This window comes from Alligator mississippiensis, chromosome 4 (assembly GCF_030867095.1).
Source record: "Alligator mississippiensis isolate rAllMis1 chromosome 4, rAllMis1, whole genome shotgun sequence".
In the NCBI taxonomy this organism is placed as follows: Eukaryota; Metazoa; Chordata; order Crocodylia; family Alligatoridae; genus Alligator; species Alligator mississippiensis.
The window spans coordinates 208,889,156-208,910,166 of record NC_081827.1 but is presented as its reverse complement, the minus strand read 5'-3'; the positions used below and the strand labels follow the sequence as shown (position 1 = coordinate 208,910,166).

The window sequence follows — 21,011 nt, the reverse complement described above, 5'->3', positions numbered from 1 at the left end:
CCCACGCTGGCCCCAGCCCCACTTCTCCCTCACCGCAGAGGCCTTGATCTACCCTGCCCCCCCACGCCTCTTCCCTCCTCCCTCTCCCCTCCCTTTCCATCACAACAGGCATAACCAGCTGCACGTAGCTCTCCATGCTGCTGGGCTGTGCTTCTCGTTGCTTGTGTGCTGCGTTGTGGCTGCGCATATACACAGGCCACTTATCAGCCAAATTATCAGCCATATCAGGCTGATTTGCGAGAGAGACAATTTTCTTTATATCAGTGCCGATCCAATATCAGACCAATGTATCGGTGTACCTCTATTATATAGAAACAGGAATATAGCATTTCTTTCTTAAATTTACCTTCTGTGGAATATACAGGAACTGAAGGATTGTATCTGTCAAGTTGGTGTTGAACAAGATGTGCAGGCATGTGGGATAGGCATAAGCAGTAGGCTGCTACCTATTAATTTAACATAGGGGTGATGCATACTGTGCCCTCATCCTGCTCTCACATAGCAGGCATCTAACTAGTTCCACTGGGGTTACTGAGATATTGCCATATAACCTGTAACTCAGGGTAGACTCCACTCCCTCCCCACTAGGATTCAGAAGCAAGCTCTGTCCTTTTCCCTTCTCTCCCACCCATGTCAAGGGAAGGGTAAGAGGTTACCTAGCAAGGACCTTGATTTACAAAGATCTCTGATCTTTCATTTTGTAGTCACAATGTCCATCAATTAAATCTGTCCCACTGATCCTCCTGTGACAAGCTAAATGCCTTCAAAGAGGCATTTGGTTGGGTGCTGCAACAGCTGCGACACTTCCTGCATTATAACCATGGAGTGGGAGGGGAGCAAGACTGACAGCAGGAGCCTTTCAGAAGATTTCAGATAGCTCTAGTGGGCTTCCCTCCTGCCTTACAGGCCTGCCAGTGGGGATAGGAGAAACAGAGGAGAGTACAACCCCTCCTCCCCCTCCCCTGGATTTTGCTGAGCATAAACTACCATTTCCCAGCATCCCCTGTCATCCGGTCAACCTCCACTGTCCCCTAACTGTACTGGTGGGGGGGGGGGGGGGGGGGGGGGGAGGGACATTGTTCCTTAAAACTGAATAAATATTTTCTATTTTTCCTGGGATTTCTCAACTGTGCTTTGGGGAAATGTTGAAGTAGCAGGTGAGATTAATTATTATTGGATTGAGACCTGCCAATTTGTCTTAAACCATGTGCAATGCTTGCAGATGATTTTTTTTTCTTTTTTAAAAAGGGATCGGGGTAAGTTGAGTGAGGCAGGTTTGTAGCACAAACTAGCGAATTCAGGAGACCGTTGGTCAGCTGTTTGGTCAGTTAGTCTACCTGTCTCTTGTAAATGGAGATGTGTACATTTTGTGCTTGATTTATGCAATTAGAAAAAAATAGGGGTTTTGACTATGTTTTGCAGCAATACTTCAAAGCCATGATCTTAAAATTTAATTTCTGCATGCCATAATGTAATTAACTAAAAATTAATTCTCTTTCATGACAGGTAAAGTACCATTTATTCATGTGGGAAATCAAGTAGTGTCTGAACTTGGCCCCATAGTCCAGTTTGTAAAAGCCAAGGTAATACGAAATGTGCGTGATAGGTAATTGAATAATAAGTCAGTCACTTTCATATTTGCACGTAACAGCATTTCCTAAGAAGAAACGAAGTATTTGCATTATTCTAGCATCTGGAGCACAGAGGTGGTCAGCCATGTTAGTCTGAAGTCAGGCAGAAGGTATGATGGCACCTTTAGAAACTTATTTCAGAGAGGCCATTCTTAGCATTTGACAAGTGGGTGCCAGTGAAAATTCATGCTCAGAGATGTCCCTAGGGGTGTGCAGGACTAGGAGGTGGGAGTGGCGACCGCCCTGCAGAAGCTGGTGGCAGTATCGGCGGTGGGGGGGTTTGGGGGGGTGACTCTCTGCAGAAGCCGGCGGTGGCGGGGCCTGTATGGCACTGTCTGCGGGGCCTGGGACGGCCGCCCCGATTCACACCCTCCCCCCCCCCCCCCCGGACAGCCCTGCTCGTGCCTCTGTAAACCAGTTAAGCTCTAAGATGCCACCCTGCCCTACCTTCTGCCTCATACAAAGCTAACAAGGTTGCAAAACTGGACCCCTCTATATGGCATATGTTGTATGAAGAACAATAAATGGTTTCTTTTTTTAAAAATAATTTAAGAATTGTCTAAATCAGACTAAAGGTCCGTGTAGTCCAGTATCCTATCAGACAGTGACAAGTAGCCATTTATATAGTAGAAAAGATAAAATGGATGGATCCAGTGAGATGAGGAAGTACAAGAAAATAGTGAGACTGAATTAGCGGGCAGTGATCTCAGCACTCTGACAAGCTTATTGCTGTCATGATTTTGTGTAAGCACTGTAGTGAAGGAGGGACCTAATTGTGCTTCTTTTAAGTGGGTTTATGAGGAGTTCCTGTGAAGGAGAAGGCTTGAAGGTGCTCCAGGATGAAAGGTGGCATCCTAGACCAGTTGGAAAAAGAAACCAGCCTCTTTGTGTTGAATGGCAGAGAATAGGTAGGGAGGGAACAGTCTGAATGGCCTTGAAACTGAAGACAAGTATGGACGGTATAATAGGCTAGGGAAATAATTTCAACAGCATGCTGAATGGATGCATGGGAGTGGGGCAGCCAAACAGAAAATGATGTTCAAGTAATTGAGACATGAGATCGTGAGAGGCTGGATATGACTTTCAGGTGTGGGGGTGGATAGGAAAGCTTATATCTTAGAGCTCTTCTGAGGAAAGACTCTGCAAGATTTTAGACGTAGTCTTCATGTGAGAAGCGTGACTCAAAGGTGACACACAGATTAGAGTATTCAGTCATGGAAGATGGGTGCTACTGTCCATAGTGATTAAGGAAACCCAGGGTATGCAGGGGGGGCCTTAGAGGGGAAATTAAGAGCTCTGTTTTATCTGTTTTGACATTGCACTGACAGCCATGAAGCAGTCCAAGATGCAGGCTGAGATTTTCATTTGGACAGAAAGGGATGGTTTTGAGTCACTTGTATGGAGATGTTTGAATTTGTGTTTATAATTGAGATTATCCAGAAAAAAAGGTGCAGCTTTAAAGAGAACCGATCCAAGGGCAGAGCTTTGTGGAGCCCTCGCAGAAATGTGAAGGGACAGGTCAGGGTGGGGGTGTGGAAAAGAATCCTCTGAAGACCTCTCCAGTTGCTCCTTCAGGGGGCAAAAGGAGAATCAAAAGCAAATAGTCTATGAAATAAAGAGTAGAAACAATTTCATGATGAGGAACTTGGCCACCAGTGTTGAAAGCAGCTAGCTGATAGTTGAGGAGATCTGGATGAAATATTGCTTGTGAACTTTGACAAGGAAGAGGTCATTAGAGACTTTGAGACTTTTGGTTTCAGTTGAGTGCAAGACTTGGAAGGACAGGAGAGGCAGTCCTAATGGTGACTGTAAACAGAACATCAGTGAGATTAGGAGATGGGGAGTGGGGTGGTGAGTTTAGCAAAAGGAGATGGTGTGGTGGTTGGAGGAGCGTGGTGAAATGGGAGTTTTAAAGATAGGAGAGACTAAAGCCTATTTTTATTGAGGGGAAACAGCCGATGGAAAATTAGAAGTTAAGGAGAAGAGCAAGGGAGGAATGAGAACAGACTTGAGAGAGGGCAGAAGATGAAGTGTGATTGGGGCAAGTTTGAGAGAATAAAGTGACATTGTACAAAAGTCAGTGTATCTGTATTGTTACAATTAAAGAAGAAACTTTCTTCCCTGAGTAAAATTTAGTGAAATATTGTGAAGGTGTGATAGAGGAATGTTTTTCTGTGGCATTTACTCAAATTCTAGAAATAACTTGTAAATATAGGTTTTCTGTATATCGGACCCAAAAGTTTTTGTTAACTTAAACTTCAGTTGCACTCCTTTCGTGGATCCCTAAAACACAACTCTTAGGAAATGGTATGTAGTTTTTTGTGGGGGTTTTTTAAGTCTTGAGGTTTCAGCTAATGTTTATATACATTTTTTCTTTACACAAATAATGTCTTAGTAGAAGTGAAGCTAGGCAATTAAACCATGTTTATCTGAAAAATAAATGCATAGTTATGGATTATTTGCAATTACCTTTCTTAGTGTTTTGTATTTAATTACTTTGTATCATGCTATTCAACCTTTCTGTCTAATAGTAAAAGATCTTTTTGTATAGAAGAGACTTTGTAATATATTCCTATTTTATGAATTAATGGACTACATAAAAGATCAGAGGAGACCCTGAGCCAAAGCTCAGTGACTTCCATGGGCTTTGGATCAGGCCATAGCTGAATATTACAATATTCTTTCTTACAGGATTGTAAATTTTTTTAAACCCCTTAGGGCCATTCACTCAGTGATGGGTTGGATGAAGTCCAAAAAGCTGAGATGAAAGCCTACATGGAATTAGTCAATAATATGCTATTGACAGCAGAGGTAAAGCAAAACTTAATTTCTCAGCTTTCAGTAGGTGATGGGAGGCAAAGTAATTCTTCCATATTGAGAGTAGTAGCTGGATTTTATTTTTATGTTCTTGGATGGGGAAATAGTTAATCAATTTAGGTTAGTGTCCTGACAAGAATTAACTTCACTTTCTGTGCAGTGTCTTTACATAACCATACAAAAAGTTCACAAATGGAAGTTGTGTTGTGTTTGAACAAAGTAAGAATTTGTATATGAAGATTAATTTTGCAGCTATAAAGAAATCTGACTTGTAACTCAGCATGGTTTGAGCTTCCATCTTACTCTCCGATCTAATCTAGTGCTTGTTCAGCAAGGGAACTGGCAACTAGATTTTGTCTTAAGCATCATGAGTAAAGCCTTTTCTGTGTTCCAGAGGTCATACTATTAGAATACAAATATTTAAAAGAAAATAGCAATAGTTAGAAATAATTGTCTGGGTGGTCTCCTTTTATTGTGAGGTTCAGTGAGTGTTCTTTTGTTCCTAGCTGTATCTTCAGTGGTGTGATGATGCTACAGTAGAGGAGGTGAGTGGTTCTGCAGCATTTATCTTAATTAAAATTTAATGAGAAAACACTTTTGCTCACAATTGCAAGTCCCTACTCATAAATGAAACATTGAGGTTTATACCATTAATGATATAGTTTTTCACTTTAATTTTGCTTGCATATACATTTTGGGGAAGCTATGTGTCATTACTGGATGTAGCTGGCTGCAAAGTAGATATGTTTTTCATATATTTCTAAGGTAATAGATTTAAACTGTTTTTTCTTTAAGCTGCAAGCTATGAATTTCTGTGCTGAATAACTTAATATTGCACAAAAATGTAATTTCCTCTGATCTCTGAAGACCCTAGCTGTTTGTAAATAACAGTATAAAGCATTTCCTGTGTTCTTATTTTACTTCTTTTAAAAAGATATTGTTTTCTTTTTGAACAAAGATCACTCATCCAAGGTACGGATCCCCCTATCCTTGGCCTCTTAATCGCATTTTGGCCTACCAGAAACAATGGGAAGTCAGACGAAAGATGAAAGCCATTGGCTGGGCTGGCAAATCACTTGAACAGGTCAGTTTAATAGACAGAACTAAATTCTTCCTTCTTTGCTGTATGATTACATTAAAAAGAAAAGCAATAATATATTCAGGTGTGTATTTGTTAAAGTAGTATCAAGGTTTCAGAGAAGCAATATTTTGTTTTACTTTGTAAAAAAATATATATCCTTTGCAACACACCATGGCCTTATCTATGAAATCATGCCTATGGTTGCACCAGCCATAAGCCTTTGGTTACATATACAATCTGAGAAAGATGCAGGGTGATTTTTTTTTTTTCCCTAAACACAGAAGTGTAGTTAGCAGTGTTCATCTTAAGTCAGGCAGAAGCTAGGGTAAAATAGCACCTTAGGGCACACGCAGACAAGTGTGGACGTTTGTTTCCTTGGGGACAAGTAGCAGTGGCACACCTTGTGCTGCTGCTACTTGTCCCCAGAGAATACCTGTGCCACCCATGCTCTGGTGTATGGCAGACTTACCCCAAGTGAGATAGGGGAGGCTGGGACCAGTAACTTTGCTGGCCCCAGCAGACTTACCTGGGGGCCTCCCGGGGCTGCAGCCACAGCAGGAAGCCTGGCCAGCGGCTGGAATGTGCCTTCAGCTGGGCAGGCTTCAGTTTTGGTCAGCGCACGCTGCCACCACGTGCGCCACTTTGCTCTTCTTGGGTATGGGTTTTTGGGGGGGGGTCTGGGGGGGGGGTTGACCCTAGAATCTCCTGAGGTCAAACTCCCCGCACCCCTACTGCAAGCTAACAGCACAGGGAACTCCTGCATGTGCAGTGTGTGATACTGCAGATGGGGCTGCAGTGCCACATACCACATGTCTGCGCTCATCTGGAGGCAGCCCTAGGACCTATCCACACGTTCAGGCACGTGTGCTTGCAGCATCTCAAGTAGCAGTGGCAGAAATTTTGTGCCAGAGATTTGTGCCTTGGCATACGTGCCTGAATGTGCAGTTTGGTGTGGGGCAAATTGTACTGCTTGGGGCAAAGTGATTCTGCCCAGCTCCTCCCAGATCTTCAGCCAGAGGGAGCCAGAGGCAGGAACCAGCATCTGTACTGGCCCTAGCAATATAAAAAGCTGCCCTGCTGAGCAGCTCAGAGCTACTTGCCCTCAGGAGCTTCTAAGGCTTAGCCAGTTGGTATCTTGGGACACTAGCCCCCTGTGCCAGCTGGACTGGCCCGGGGGGACTGCTGCCTGGCGGTGACCTGCTGCACCTGCAACAGCATCTGCCTCCTTGAACCTGCAGCCCCATGGCTGTATGCCTGCCACCCCCGGGCAGGAACAGCACAGCCATCTGGGCTATGGTACAGACACTGCAGCAGAGCCACTTGCACCTCTGGGCCAGTTGCCAGTGGGCTGTGGCTGCACAGTTGGCCTTCGTGTGCCCCTACTCTGCCCTCTGGGCAGCTGTTGCTCAGAAGATGAGCTTATTGCAGTGGCCTGCTTTGAACTGTCGGAGCTTGTCCTCCTGGCCCCAAATGGCTAGGAGGTTAGCCACCTTGTCCACCCTCCATCTGCGTCCCTGGTGCCAGCCCTGGGCAGGTTTCTCTGCCCAGGTCCTCCCCCCCCCCCCCCCCCCACTTGCCTCACCAGCAGGAATCCTAGTTTTCTGTTTAAAAATCACAAATTCCCTTATTTATACCCCCCTCCATCTACACTTTTTCGTTATTAAAATGAAACACTGTGTGTGAGTGTACATATTCATACATGCACATATCTACATGTACATATATATCTATCAGTTGACCACAATATTTTGTTGATATATGTACAATATTAACACATTTTGGAAGCCTACCACTGCTTCAGTCATTATAATAAAATAAATTCTAAATACCTATATATTTTAGTATTTGCTGTTGGTTTTTTATATCATAAGAAATCAGAGCTCCTACTGCCCCCTTTGCTCACCTGGATGTAGGTCCGGCTGCGGATGTCCCCACAGTTACTTTGTGGTGCTGAGCAGCACTGATATACTGGTGCCCTGCCCCTGCTCATGCCCTTGACCTTCACTTCCAATCCACAGTCCTGCCAGTGCCTCTGTCCTGACCTGCAGCCCCTGTCTACCCCCAATTCGCTCCCTCCCTGCACCAGGACATGGCTCCAGCTGCAGGTGGCTCTGAGCAGTGCCAGCCCTTGCTGTTCTGCTCCCTGTGCCTGTACCCAGGCCTCAGCTGTCCCCATGCCTTTCCTGAGAAGCCCTTGACTAGGGCTCAGTGACTGGGCTGGGCAAGCTGCTTCCCTTTTAGGCCAGCCTCCCCCTGTACAAGCCCAGCTCTGGCAGCTGCTTCTACCTGTAGCACCCCCACCCTCTGCATATCCTGCTCTCCCTCTCTCCCCTGCTGCCACCCCCAGCCAATAGTATACATGCATAAATCCCGCTGCCACCTCCACCCCTTTTCCCCAGCCCATCACACCCCCAATGTGGTCCCTGGGACCAGGAACTCTCCCAAGCCAGGGCCTCATGTTCCAGCACTAGCGTGAGCATGAGACAGGGCTGCAGTGCGGCAGCTGCCTGTGTGGCCCTGGCTCCTGCCAGCAAGTTCCATCCTGTCCAGTGACTGGGTACACAGGGTGTGGGATTTGTTGTAGGGGTGTGGATGTGTGTCGGGGTTTATGGATAGGCAGGGGTATGGGTGTGGGAGTGTCGGGTTTGTGGGGGTAACATTTTCTTATGTCATGTGCCTTCTGTAGCATCAAACTCCTTTGAGACGCCTCAACACACATGAGCATGCTTGTGTGGACACAGCCTTAGAGACTGTTTCAGAGTGTCATGAATTTTCATAGGCAGCAACGTACTTCATTAGATGCTGTGGATGATCCATTAGCCTCTAAGGGCGTGTCCAGATGTGCATGAAAGTTTGTTTCCCTGGGGACAAGTAGCGGTGGCGCACCTTGCACCGCTGCTACTTGTCCCCGAGGAATGCCAGTGCCTCGCGTGTTTTGGTGTGCAGCAGGTTGCCCTGGGTGGGGTAAGGGAGGCTGGGGCCAGCACTGTGCTGGCCGTAGCAGCCTTATCTGGGGTCCTGGGGGGCCTCCCACGGCTGCAGCTGCAGCGATTCTGCCACACAGAGCCTGGCTGGCAGCTGCAGCACAGCTCCAGGTGGGCCAGCTCTTCAGCAGTGCACGCTGTCTGAGCATGCACTGCACCAGATTTTTTCCCACTTTTTGGTTTGGTTTGGTTTTTTGGGTTTTTTTTTTTTACCCCTGAGTACCCAAGGGTCAAAAAAAACCTGTGGGGGGTGGGAACCCCAGTGCAGCACATGTTTGGGCAGTGCATCCTTGCAGTGCAGAGAACACTGGACTGTGTGGTATGTGGTGCTGCAAATGTGTTTGCAGTGCCACATACCACACAACTGCGTTTATCTGGATGTGTCCTAAGGTGGTATCCTGCCCTACCTTTTGCTGCTTAGGAATTGCATCTTTTTGTTTATGGTAGAGTAAGTCCCAAACCTAAAAAGAGGTTAGCAAGCACAAGCCCCTACTCCTAAATTGTTAATGGACTTCCTTTCCAGGATTGTACCTTTACATCTTGGGGCTCTAAGAAAAATACAAAGCAGTCTTGAGGTAAAACTTTAGTGGGCTTAATTTAAACTGAATTACTGATGTTAAAGAAAGTTGTTAATCAAAATGTCCTCAAGTCCAAACATATAATTGGGGTTTAAAATATGGAAATATTTGTAATGTGAGCCTACATACATACAGGCTACCTGGGCAACTTCATTTATTGCAAATTCCTACTACTGGTGTGTGTGTGTGTGTGTGTGTGTGTGTGTGTGTGCAGTAAAGAAGCTGTTTTGGGGATAAGGGTTTTTCTGACACTTTTGGATACTAATCTGATGCATTTTTGGTTAGGTGCTTGAAGATGTAGATCAGTGTTGTCAAGCACTTTCTCAGAGATTGGGAACGCAGCCATACTTCTTCAATAAGCTGTAAGTTACTGTGTTGAAGTGGTTTAGTATTGTATTACTGTCCAGAGAATATGTATCTAAATATGGTATACTTGTCATTCTTTAATATTTTACAAGTAATTAAAATATGGGAATAAATCTTTATATTGCATACATAAGATTTTCTGAAATAGTGAAGTAATTGTAAATTTCTGAAATATTTTATGGAAACTAGGGTTGCACTGATACAGAATTTTTGGGCTGATGCCAATGGCCGATATGGCTAGTTAAAAATTGGCCAATACTGATCTGATTTTTTCAATATGCAGCCGGGCAGTCTGGAAAGTGGTGTCTGGCTAGTAAGTCTGTTGTGGGGGAACAGATGGAGACCCCCGCAGCGAAGGAGGGAGTGGAACTGGGACTGAGGCAGGTGCTGCACAGCCAGGGTGGAACAGGGCATGGATCTGCGACTGGCTCGTCTGGGAGGAGGTTCATAGATTCATAGATGTTAGGGTCGGAAGGGACCTCAATAGATCATTGAGTCCGACCCCCTGCATAAACAGGAAAGAGTGCTGGGTCTAGATGACCCCAGCTAGATACTCATCTAACCTCCTCTTGAAGACCCCAGGGTAGGGGAGAGCACCACCTCCCTTGGGAGCCCGTTCCAGACCTTGGCCACTCGAACTGTGAAGAAGTTCTTCCTAATGTCCAATCTAAATCTGCTCTCTGCTAGCTTGTGGCCATTGTTTCTTATAACCCCCGGGGGCGCCTTGGTGAATAAATACTCACCAATTCCCTTCTGTGCCTCTGTGATGAACTTAAAGGCAGCCACAAGGTCGCCTCTCAACCTTCTCTTGCGGAGGCTGAAGAGGTCCAGTTTCTCTAGTCTCTCCTCGTAGGGCTTGGTCTGCAGGCCCTTGACCATACGAGTTGCCCTTCTCTGGACCCTCTCCAGGTTATCCGCATCCTTCTTGAAGTGTGGCGCCCAGAATTGCACGCAGTACTCCAACTGCGGTCTGACCAGCGCCCGATACAGGGGAAGTATCACCTCCTTGGACCTATTTGTCATGCATCTGCTGATGCACGATAAAGTGCCATTGGCTTTTCTGATGGCTTCGTCACACTGCCGGCTCATGTTCATCTTGGAGTCCACTAGGACTCCAAGATCCCTTTCCACCTCTGTGCCACCCAGCAGGTCATTCCCTAGGCTGTAGGTGTGCTGGACATTTTTCCTCCCTAGGTGCAGCACTTTGCATTTCTCCTTGTTGAACTGCATCCTGTTGTTTTCTGCCCACTTGTCCAACCTATCCAGGTCTGCCTGCAGCTGTTCCCTGCCCTCCGGCGTGTCCACTTCTCCCCATAGCTTTGTGTCATCTGCAAACTTGGACAGAGTACATTTGACTCCCTCGTCCAAGTCACTGATGAAGACATTAAAGAGTATCGGTCCAAGGACCGAGCCCTGCGGGACCCCACTGCCCACACCCTTCCAGGTCGAGACCGACCCATCCACCATGACTCTCTGGATGCGACCCTCTAGCCAATTCGCCACCCACCGGACTGTGTAGTCATCCAAATCACAGCCTCTTAACTTGTTCACCAGTATGGGGTGGGATACTGTATCGAAGGCCTTCCTGAAGTCTAAGTATATGACATCCACCCCTCCTCCTGTGTCCAGGCATTTCGTAACCTGGAGAGGGGGGCAGCTCCCTCCACTGCACACATCCTAGGAGGGCATGGGGGCATGTACCCCCAGCTGTGCGCGTGGGGCGAGGGTGGGCTGCTGCTGCGGGCTGGGGCTGGACCAAGCTCTTCCCGGAGTTGAGGTTGAGCCAGGGCTGTGCTTGGGGCAGATAGCAGCAGTGCTGGGAGGAGGGCTACAGGGGGGGCTGCAGTCACCCCAAAATTTGCTATAGCCCCTGTTGCAGTGCTGCCACCGCCTGTCCCGAGTGCAGCCCTGGCCCAGCCCCCCTGCAGCGCTGCCACTGCCTGTCCCAGTGCCACCCGCAGCCTGCAGCAGCAGCCCATCCTCGTCTCACGCACAGATCTGGGAGCACACGCCCCCCCATGCCCTCTCAGTGTGTGTGCACCAGTGGCAGCTGCCCCCACCGGCGGCGGGTGGCTGGGGCTAGCCTCCTGGAATGTAGCCCTGGCTCCACCCACCCTACAGAGTGCAACCTGGCAGCAGGGGCTTGCTGCCCAGAGTGCAGCCCTGGCTCCAGGTGCCCTGCAGAGCACAGCGGGTAGGCAGCTGGGGCTAGCCTCCCGGAGCGCAGCCTAGCCCAGCCCTCCCCGCACAGATCCGGGGGCACACTCCTGCTCCCATGCCCTCCCGGACCAGCAGCAAGAGCTGCCGGAGGAGCCACCAGAAGAGCAGCTTCTGGACCAATAGCATGTGGTGGTGCGCAGTGGCAGGAATCCCCCTCCCTGAGTCCCATGCCCCACTGCCCCGGCTGGGCAGCTTGTCCTAGCCACAGCCCCAATTCCTCCCTTGCTGTCGGGGTGTTGATCTTCTTCCCCCCCCTTCCTCCTGCCACGTCTCTCTCTTCCCCCCTTCGCCCACCACAACAGACTTACTAGCTGGAGGCAGCTGTTTCCAGTGTCGGCAAGGACTGCCTGTATAGTCTATGGCTGAATCTCTGAATCAATTCAGAAGCTTCCGACTTTGATTTGGACCTTTTAACGGGTCTCCTGATTTCGATTCGGATTCGGAGGTTTGGTTGCCAAATCTTCTCTGAATCGAATCGGCTTCCAAAGCTTTGCACAGCCCTAATTTATTGGTGACATTATTGGCCACATCAGCCAAAAATAGCTGATTTGCCAATGCAGTCAATTTTCCTTGTATCAGTCCTGATCCAATATGGGACCGATGTATTGGTGCACCTCAAATGGAAACATTTTCTTTAAAAGTTTTTTTTCTTGTTTTCCTGTGATTTGATATTGAATATACAATTTATGTAGGTGAAAAGCATTCTGTAAAAGAGAAAAGTGTGCTTTAATATATTTAGGTATAATAGCATCACAGAAGATATTTTCTATCAGGTTATAAGCTTTGGTCCATCAGTCAAAGCATGTGTGATGATGCAGTTTTCATCAAGACAACTCTTCCTGTATAGGTTATGTCAAGCGAGTGTTGAATGAGTTAGACAACTATGATCTTCATGCTTATCCTGGACTATTGGGTATTGGGAAAGTGCTGATATGAAGGATTTAATGAAGGATTTAACTGCACAGAAGAAGATGGTTAAAGCTTGTGCAAATTCTGTACTTTTTTTTTTTACAAAACCTCAACCACAAGCTGATAGGACATACAGCACATCCTTTGCATTCATCAGTTGATTAAGATCCTTGTATGCATCCATTGCCAGGGCATTTGAACCATAAAGAGATGGAAAAATAGACATTTTGGGGGGAATATATGTTTTTAAAAATGCTATCTTATACTCTTTTTTTATAATCCTGAGATCATGTCTGGACTAATTTTTAAAATATTACAGAGTAACAATTAAGGGTAGATCACAATGATAAATTAAAACTGCTTGTACCATTACAAGCTAAAAAAGCAGGTTGGGGTTAACTAAGGGCTTACTATAGGAAGTTTATATAAAGGAAGCAGGAGAGTGTATAGTGAGGGTGTGTCCTGTCCAGCCCTTCCACAGGGTCAGAAATGAAGGAAATGGGGAAGTAAATTACTGGACATTGGCTTGTTGGCTTTTCTCAGAGCATAACCATACTTATGCCAGCTGTTAACTAGACTTCAGTAACACACTTTCAAAGTAATCTTAAAAAGTTTAAAGTTTAAAGTTGTCTGAAATATCACTGAAACCGTTACTGGACCTATTAGTCCAGTAAGAGGTTCTTCTGGATGAAAGGTGTAGAGCTTTTACTTTGTTCAGGTGTACCAAAGATGTTTTTATTTTTTTGCATATTGACCAGTATTGCAGAAAATTTGTGGCCAGACAACGGAAGGCTTGTATACAAAGTCCTGAGTATGACTACAGACTTAATCAAGAAACTGCTGTTGTTCTCCCCCACCCCCTGTTTTTTGTTATAATACTTATTTCCAATTCTTTAATCTATTTACCACAAAAGAGATAGGACTATCTGCTATCACTACATGCTTCCTTTTCCTTGTGGGTTAAGTTATTCCTGGTAGGTGATAATCTTGGTTGGTTGTTTTATTGTTGTTTGTGTGTTTCTCTGTTTTGCAGTTGGTTTTGTTGTTATGCATAGTATCTGCAGGGGTGCCTCAGAAAAATGAATTTCCAATAAAAATTTCTACATCCCAGAAAGTTCAAAGCTGTTGTTGGACTAGAAGACTGTGGGTTTTAATTTTGTTTTCTTCATTTCTACATGACTAATTTACGAAACATGCTGAGAATTAACAGCAACATGTATTAATTTATCCATAAACTACTATATTTTAATTCATCTTTTTAACCAAACAGAACTGAAAGTTTAAAATGGCCAGTTAGATTACATCATGAAATACTTGGAATTTAGTGAATTTAATATTAAAATGATATTATGAATAAAAGAGGGATTTTTTTCATTGTGGTTTGACTTCTAGAGACCTTTTTTTTATCTCCCCCCTCCCCTCCCCTCACCCTTTTGTAGGCCAACAGAACTAGATGCTCTGGTATTTGGACACCTTTTCACAATTCTCACTACTCAACTGACCAGCGATGAACTCTCTGAAAAAGTGAAAAACTACAGCAACCTTGTAGCATTTTGCAGAAGAATAGAGCAGCAGTACTTTGAGGGTCGAGATAAAGACAGCTCTTCTACATCCAGATTTTCAAAGGGTCCTTTATTGAGATAGATGTTTGGTTGGACAGGGGGTGGGACAATTTCTGAAGTTTTCTGATTTAATTATTTAACAGGCTTGTTTTGGTTTTAAAAATGAAAGCATGTAATAACCTCTGAAGCTGCCAAATTATTCTGAAATAAGAGATGTTCTTAATGTCACTTTGTGGTATAGAATTAATTGTGTACATCTATCATGGGCTATCTTCACTTCAATAGCCTGTATGCCATGTTAATTCTGAAGTGACCTTGGAACACTACTGTATCGGTATTTAAAATAAAACATACCTATTTGAAAGTTTCTCTTTGATCTTTTTCCCCTCAAGCTTTTTACTGAGTCTTGTATATCTGTAATTAAATAACATCTTCCCTAGCAGAATGACCAAAGGAAAGCAGTTTTGCATTACAACACCATAGAATTGGTTTGACTATGTGGTAAAGCTGGCAAAGGGAAAATTGCTGTTCAGCTATAACTAGTGTGTCCTTTGAAAGTCAGTATGTTTACACAACGGGATTATGCCATTCAAGAAATTTAGCTACCTGGTCTAGAATGCTGATGGAAGGTGCTATAACACCCCTTCTGCTTCCCACACACACTCTTGCTATTTAATTTAGAATAAATATTTAAGGTTTTGTTTGTATTTTCTTAAGCCTTTTTCAAATACATGCAGGGTAACAAAAAAGGTTTCTACAAGTATGTTAGCAACAAGAGGAAGGCCAGAGAAAGTGTGGGTCCCTTCCTAAATGGGGGAGGCAACCTAGTGACAGGTGATGAGGAAAAGGCTGAAGTATTCAATGCCTCTTCCTTTACCTTGGTCTTCACAGCCAAGGTCAGCTGCCAGACTACTGCACCGGGCAGCACAGTTTGGGGAGGAGGTCAGCATCCCTTGGTGGTAAAAGAACAGGTTAGTGACTATTTAGAAAAGCTGGATGTATAAGTCCATGGAGCCAGATGCAATGCATCCAAGAGTGCTGAGGGAGTTGGCTGGTGTGATTGCAGAACTGCTGGCCATCATCTTTGAAAACTCATGGCAATCAGGATAGGTCCCGAATGATTGGAAAAGGGCAAACATAGTGCCCATATTTAAGAAAGGGAAGGAAGAGGATCCAGGGAACTACAGACCAGTCGGCCTCACCTCAGTCCCCAGAAAAATCATGGAGCAGGTCCTCAAGGAATCCATTTGTAAGCACTTGGAGAAGAAAAAGGTGATTAGGAACAGTCAGCATGGATTCACCAGGGGCAAGTCATGCTTGATCAACCTGATTGCCTCCTATGATGAAATAACTGGCTCTGTGGATGCAGGGAAAGCAGTGGACGTAATATACCTTGATTTTGACAAGGCTTTTGATACGGTCTCCCACAGCATTCTTACAAGCAGGCTGAGGAAGTATTGGCTGGATGAATGGAATGTAAGGTGGATAGAAAGCTGGCTGTGTTGTTGGGCTCAACAGGTAGTAATCAATGGCTTAATGTCTAGCTGGCAGCTAGTATCAAGTGGAGTGCCCCAGGGGTTGTTCCTGGGGCAGGTTTTGTTCAATATCTTCATTAACGATCTGGCAGATGGGATGGATTGTAGCTTCAGCAAGTTTGTGGATGAGACCAAGCTGGGGGAAGTGTAATACTGGTGAGTAGGGCTAGGATTCAGAGTGACCTAGACAAACTGGAGGATTGGGCCAAAAGAAATCCCATGAGGTTCATCAAGAACAAGTGCCAAGTCCTGCACTTTAAGATGGAAGCATCCCATGCACTGCTACAGCCTGGGAACCGACTGGGTAAGCAGCAGCTCTGCAGAAAAGGACCTGGGGGTTACAGTGAATAATAAGACGGTTATGAGTCAGCAGTGTACCCTTGTTGCCAAGAAAGCTAACAGCATACTGGACTGCATTAGGAGGAGCGTTGCCAACAGAACGAGAGAAGTAATTATTCCACTCTATTCTGCACTTGTGAGGCTGCATTTGGAGTACTGTGTCTAGTTTTGGACCCCCCACTAGAGAAAGAATGTGGATAAGGTTCAAGAGAGTCCAGTAGAGAACAGTAAAAATGGCTCAGGGGCTTGGGCACATGACTTCTGAGGAGAGGCTGAGGAAATTGAGCTTATTTAGTTTGGAGAAAAGAAGACTCGGGGGATTTGATAGCATCTGTAGCTGATAGCCTTCAACTACCTGAAGGGGGGTTCCAAAGAGGATGGAGCTGGACTGCTCTCAGTGGTGGCACATGACAGAACAAGGAGCAATGATTTCAAGTTGCAGCAAGGGAGGTTTAGGCTGGATTAGGGCAGGGGTGGGCAAAATGCGGCCCGCAGGCTCTACCGGCTCTACCAGGCTCTACCACTCTACCGGCCCGTGGGGCCCCTAAAAAATTTAAAAAATTAATATTTATCTGCCCTGGGCTGCCTGTCATGCGGCCCTCAAGGGCTTGCCAGAACTCAGTAAGTGGCCCTTCACCAAAAATAATTGCCTGCCCCTGGATTAGGGAAGACTTTCTCACTAGGAGGGTGGTGAAGCACTGGAACAAGCTACTAGAGTGGGGGTGGAATTTCCATCCTTGAAGGTTTTTAAGGCCTGGCTTCACAGAGCCCTGACTGGAATGATCTAGTTGGGGATGGTCCTGCTGTGAGCAGAGGGTTGGACTTGACCTCCTGAGGCCCCTTCAAACCCTAACTTCCTCTGATTTCTATACTTGCATGGTTGAAATATGGCCACAAACTTCTTTAATCCTGCACTGCAGCATAGTATGTTTTAGAGACTTACGTCATCCATGATTAGCATGTCTGTCACATGTCAGTTCAATCTTAATTAGGAAGAGGCTGCTCCAGTTTTCCTGCCCTTTGAGGAATTTCCCAAGTATGCAACAACAACAAAAAGAGGGAGGTAGGGCGGAATATGGCAAACATGGTGTCACTTGATGAGGCGTTCTTTTATTCAGTGTTTAATTGTTAATGCTGAGGACCCCAGTGTCAAGTTTTGGTCCCTGTTTTGCATAGGTCATATTAATGCAAACCAAAATTATTGATGCAAGGCTTTTTAAAAATTAATCTGAAGAGTGTAAAGTGTTGTGATGCTTTTGATGATAAAATAGTCCCAAAAGCTGCACATTTTAGGAGTCTGCGAATGAAAAAAGTTTGAAGTCCACTGTCCTAGATCTACCTGTGAAGACCACTCTCCAGCAGCAGATCGGGTTTTAGCTTTAGTTTAAGCAGGAAAGGAAGGGTGAGTCATCCTTGCTCTATGCAGCCTGAACTCTAGAAAAATCTTTTTTCTTCATTTTACCTTTCAAAAACAAGGTGGTGTCAATTATATTCTGGGATGTGTTATATGCAAGATCATATGGTACCCAGCCCACCACTGTATTTTCAAAAGCAATCTTAGCAATGCTATGTTTTAGGGAAAAAGGAGGAAGTACTAATAGAGAATTATAAATGGAATTCCTTATTCAGGAAGGTAACATTCTGTGATATGATTTAGAATTTTCTACACAAATGGATATTGTCTCAATCTGAGCTAGTATCAGCCAGCTTAGTTTTTTTGTGTAGCACTATGACAACTTATGCTTGTAGAGTAATCTTTAAGAGTTTTTATACTTTATATGGTACCCTAAGGCTCCTATACACGTGCACAGAGCCTGCTCCGATGTGCTGGAAATCCAGTGCGTCAGAGTAAACTTGATTAATTGAGTCTGCTGGAGCATAGAAATTGATGCGCTCCAGCAGCCTTCCACACTGTGTCTATCAGCATTCCCAGCACATCGCTGCGCTGAAAAAATGGTGGCAGGGAGCTTTAAAATAATACACGTTCGATAAGCTTTAGTTCAGAGTGCCTCGCTGCCATTTTTTCGGTGTCGGGATGCTGATGCACGTGATGTGTGGGCACTTTTAATTAACACGGCTTGCTAATTAAAGTGGCCCAGTACAATGTTCCAGAGCACATGTAAAAATGTCCTTAGTTACTCATTTAAAATAAACAATACAAACTGTTTAGTAATGCCTAAACACCTTTCTTTTTTTTTCTTTTTTTACTGTGGTAGACATATGCATCAAGTTGCTTTTAACGTCTCATCATGGAATAGAATAGAAATTACTTGGTAAAAGACTTCTAATCTATTATAAACTAATAAAGCTTGTTTAAGTCTATTTGAGATGCTCAGACTGGACTTAAGGACTCAGAGTAAAGTGAATTATGTTGAAAACTCAATATTAAAGAGGAGATGCAAGATCATAAGACTTCGGAACTAAATAGACTTAACAGTCCTCCACATCAACAGTTTGTAGTAAATGAAGTTACCAAAATTCTGTGTTGATTTCAACTGGAAGAAATATTCTTTGCTGCCTAGCTTAAACAGTTTGGTGGTATTCTTAAGATTTGTTAGAACTGACATGTTTACCATTAGTATTTCTGTCAGGCATTTGAATTAAAAAAAACCAAACCCCCAAAAAGTAGATGACACAAAATCAAGATCACAATAAATTAATTTAAAAAAAACCCCGAAGTGGCTGAGTGTGTTTTCAGTGAGATTACATAGAAACTGGTTCTTGTTTTTATTTATTTTTATCAATGAAATCATTAATGAAAGTTTGTAGAGGGGGTTGTCAGAAATGAAGAGGGCAGGTCACCAAATGATCTAGATTATTTGTGTTAATCTGATTGAGCAAACAGCATGCATTTCATGTAAGACCCTACATCTAGGAACAAATAATATAATCCAAATTTATAGGATCCTGGAAAGTGTGATTTTTTTTTTTTTAAAAAAAGGGGTGGGGTGGGGCTTGGGAATTTAGAGGGATTATCAGATGAAAACCAATTTACCATAAGACGTTGTTTCTGGGTATGTAAACAAAAGAACATCAAGTAGGAAAATATTATTTTCTGTATTCCTGGTGCAACAGCACTGGAATTGTGTCCAGTTCTAGTCCACATTTCAAGAAGGATGTTGAAAAATTGGAAGCGATTCAGAGAAGACAGACAAAACTTATTAAAATTATACAAAACATGCTTTTATAGTAGAAGTCCCAGGGCCTCTGTTCGTTTGGTCGATCAAAGAGGAATCTAAGAGGTGTCTTTTATCCGTCTATAAATATCTTCATGGAGGAACATGAATTTGAAAATAAAATTCTCCAACTCTTGACAAAGTATAAGAAAGATCCAATGTGTGGAAGTTTTGAAGCTAAACAAATCTTGGTTATATAAATAAGCTTGTAAATTTTTAACTGTGAAAGGACTTAAATTGTCCCTGTGGTTATCCAGGGTATTGTAGTGGGTTCTCATCATCAGCAGATTCTTTTTTTAATCAAGATTACCAAGAGTTGTTTGTTTTTTATTAAGTCACAACAACTGCACTTCAAGTGGAAATTAATTCAGAGAAATCCTACAGCCTGTGTTGTTCAGCAGGTCAGATCAGATCAGTGGCGCTCAATCAGGGGCCACGGTTGAGAGTGTTTCAGTCAAAAGTAGGATTTGAACCTAGAGCATATAAGAGTTGACATAACACCTCCTTCAATTAATGAAATGGGCTATAAAACTAAATGACAGAAGAAGACTCCTTTCCAATAGTCAGTAAAAGCTATCACAGAAGTTCAGTAAGTATTGGCCGCAATAGTGTCTCACCAATACAGGCAGGAAGCAGTTTCAATATTCACAGCACGGATCCACCACCTAGAGTGATTAGCTGGGTGCAGGTTACAGTTGCAGCGATCCCTCTCCTGAAGTGCATTTTGCCTGCAACTCTTTCATTCTTATAGTCTTCAAAGCATTCCTTCTTGATAGTTGGTTGATTAAAGCAAGCAGGGAGGGACCATCATATAACAATTTCTAGTTGCTTGTATCCTGTTTTGGGTTGTTCAGCTGTGTAACTTGTTTTTGCAAGCTTTTGATCAGTCTGGAAGTCAAATGGGATAGGTCTTGATTGACTGAGTGGGACACCTTGGGGCACTGATACTGTTTTGGGTAGCTTTAACAGTGGGACAGAACCCAAAATATTCTGAACTGGTGATGGTCTACTGAGACATTTGCAAAATCCCAAGCAGACATTGAATGTCTGTTCGAGAAATATGTTTTAATCGAGGGATGATGTGTTAACAAGGAGGATATAGTCATGTAGGGAGATGCAGTTATTTATGAATGGTTTAGCATAATAAAACATTGGGTACATTTGAAACTAGCACAAGAGATTAAATCAATTGGGATTACTTGGCATAGTTCCAGTCATAATCTTGCATTCTTGTGCAAGATGCACTGTTATTATAACTTGATCATTTAAATTTTGTGTAGATCTGGCCAAGCTTTCATGGTCAGCAGTCCCCTGCTTGATGCTGATAAAGCATTTATGTAGCATCACTGAGACATTCCAGCATTACCATCAAGGCAGATGGGGCCACCATCTCTGAGGTTAGATTTCTTGCTGGACATGCTTGTGTGTTACTTACTTAGATTTGAGTTATGAGGTGGAGCTGAGAGCCCTCTTGAGTACAGGACTTAATTCTAAGAAACAGTGGCCAGGTCCTACATATGAGGATACATTACCTCAACTTTAACAATATACCAGTACATAAAACCACCACAGTGGGGTGAAAGGTCACGTTTAGAATGTCAGTAATGGTTGGAGACCATCAGAAAAGAGTTTCCCATCAGCAATGCTGTGTGGCATCTTATGCTGCATCTAGTAAATGAATTACGGTTTTAGAATCATAGAAAGCTAGGGTTGGAAGGGACCTCAGGAGCTCATCTAGTCTAACCTGCTGCTCAAAGCAGGACCATCCCCAACTAGATCATTCCAGTCAAAACTTTGTCTAGTTGTGTTTTGA

General features: G+C 44.1%; 1 protein-coding gene across 4 annotated transcripts in view; it reads left to right on the top strand.

The window, feature by feature from the left end:
* The window catches only part of MTX2 (metaxin 2), a 56,722-nt gene extending 42,207 nt beyond the window's left edge, over positions 1-14,515 (top strand). For 3 of the 4 annotated variants that reach the window (XM_014599584.3, XM_019480536.2, XM_006272224.4), the window contains exons 5-10: positions 1,507-1,583; positions 4,350-4,442; positions 4,955-4,993; positions 5,407-5,532; positions 9,377-9,453; positions 14,026-14,515. In XM_014599584.3, the coding sequence (XP_014455070.1) occupies positions 1,507-1,583; positions 4,350-4,442; positions 4,955-4,993; positions 5,407-5,532; positions 9,377-9,453; positions 14,026-14,230 (617 nt within the window). In that variant the 3' untranslated portion in view covers positions 14,231-14,515. The remainder of the gene's footprint in view (positions 1-1,506; positions 1,584-4,349; positions 4,443-4,954; positions 4,994-5,406; positions 5,533-9,376; positions 9,454-14,025) is intronic. The other variant, XM_014599585.3, reaches the window with a different exon arrangement.
* Positions 14,516-21,011: the final 6,496 nt, after the last annotated feature.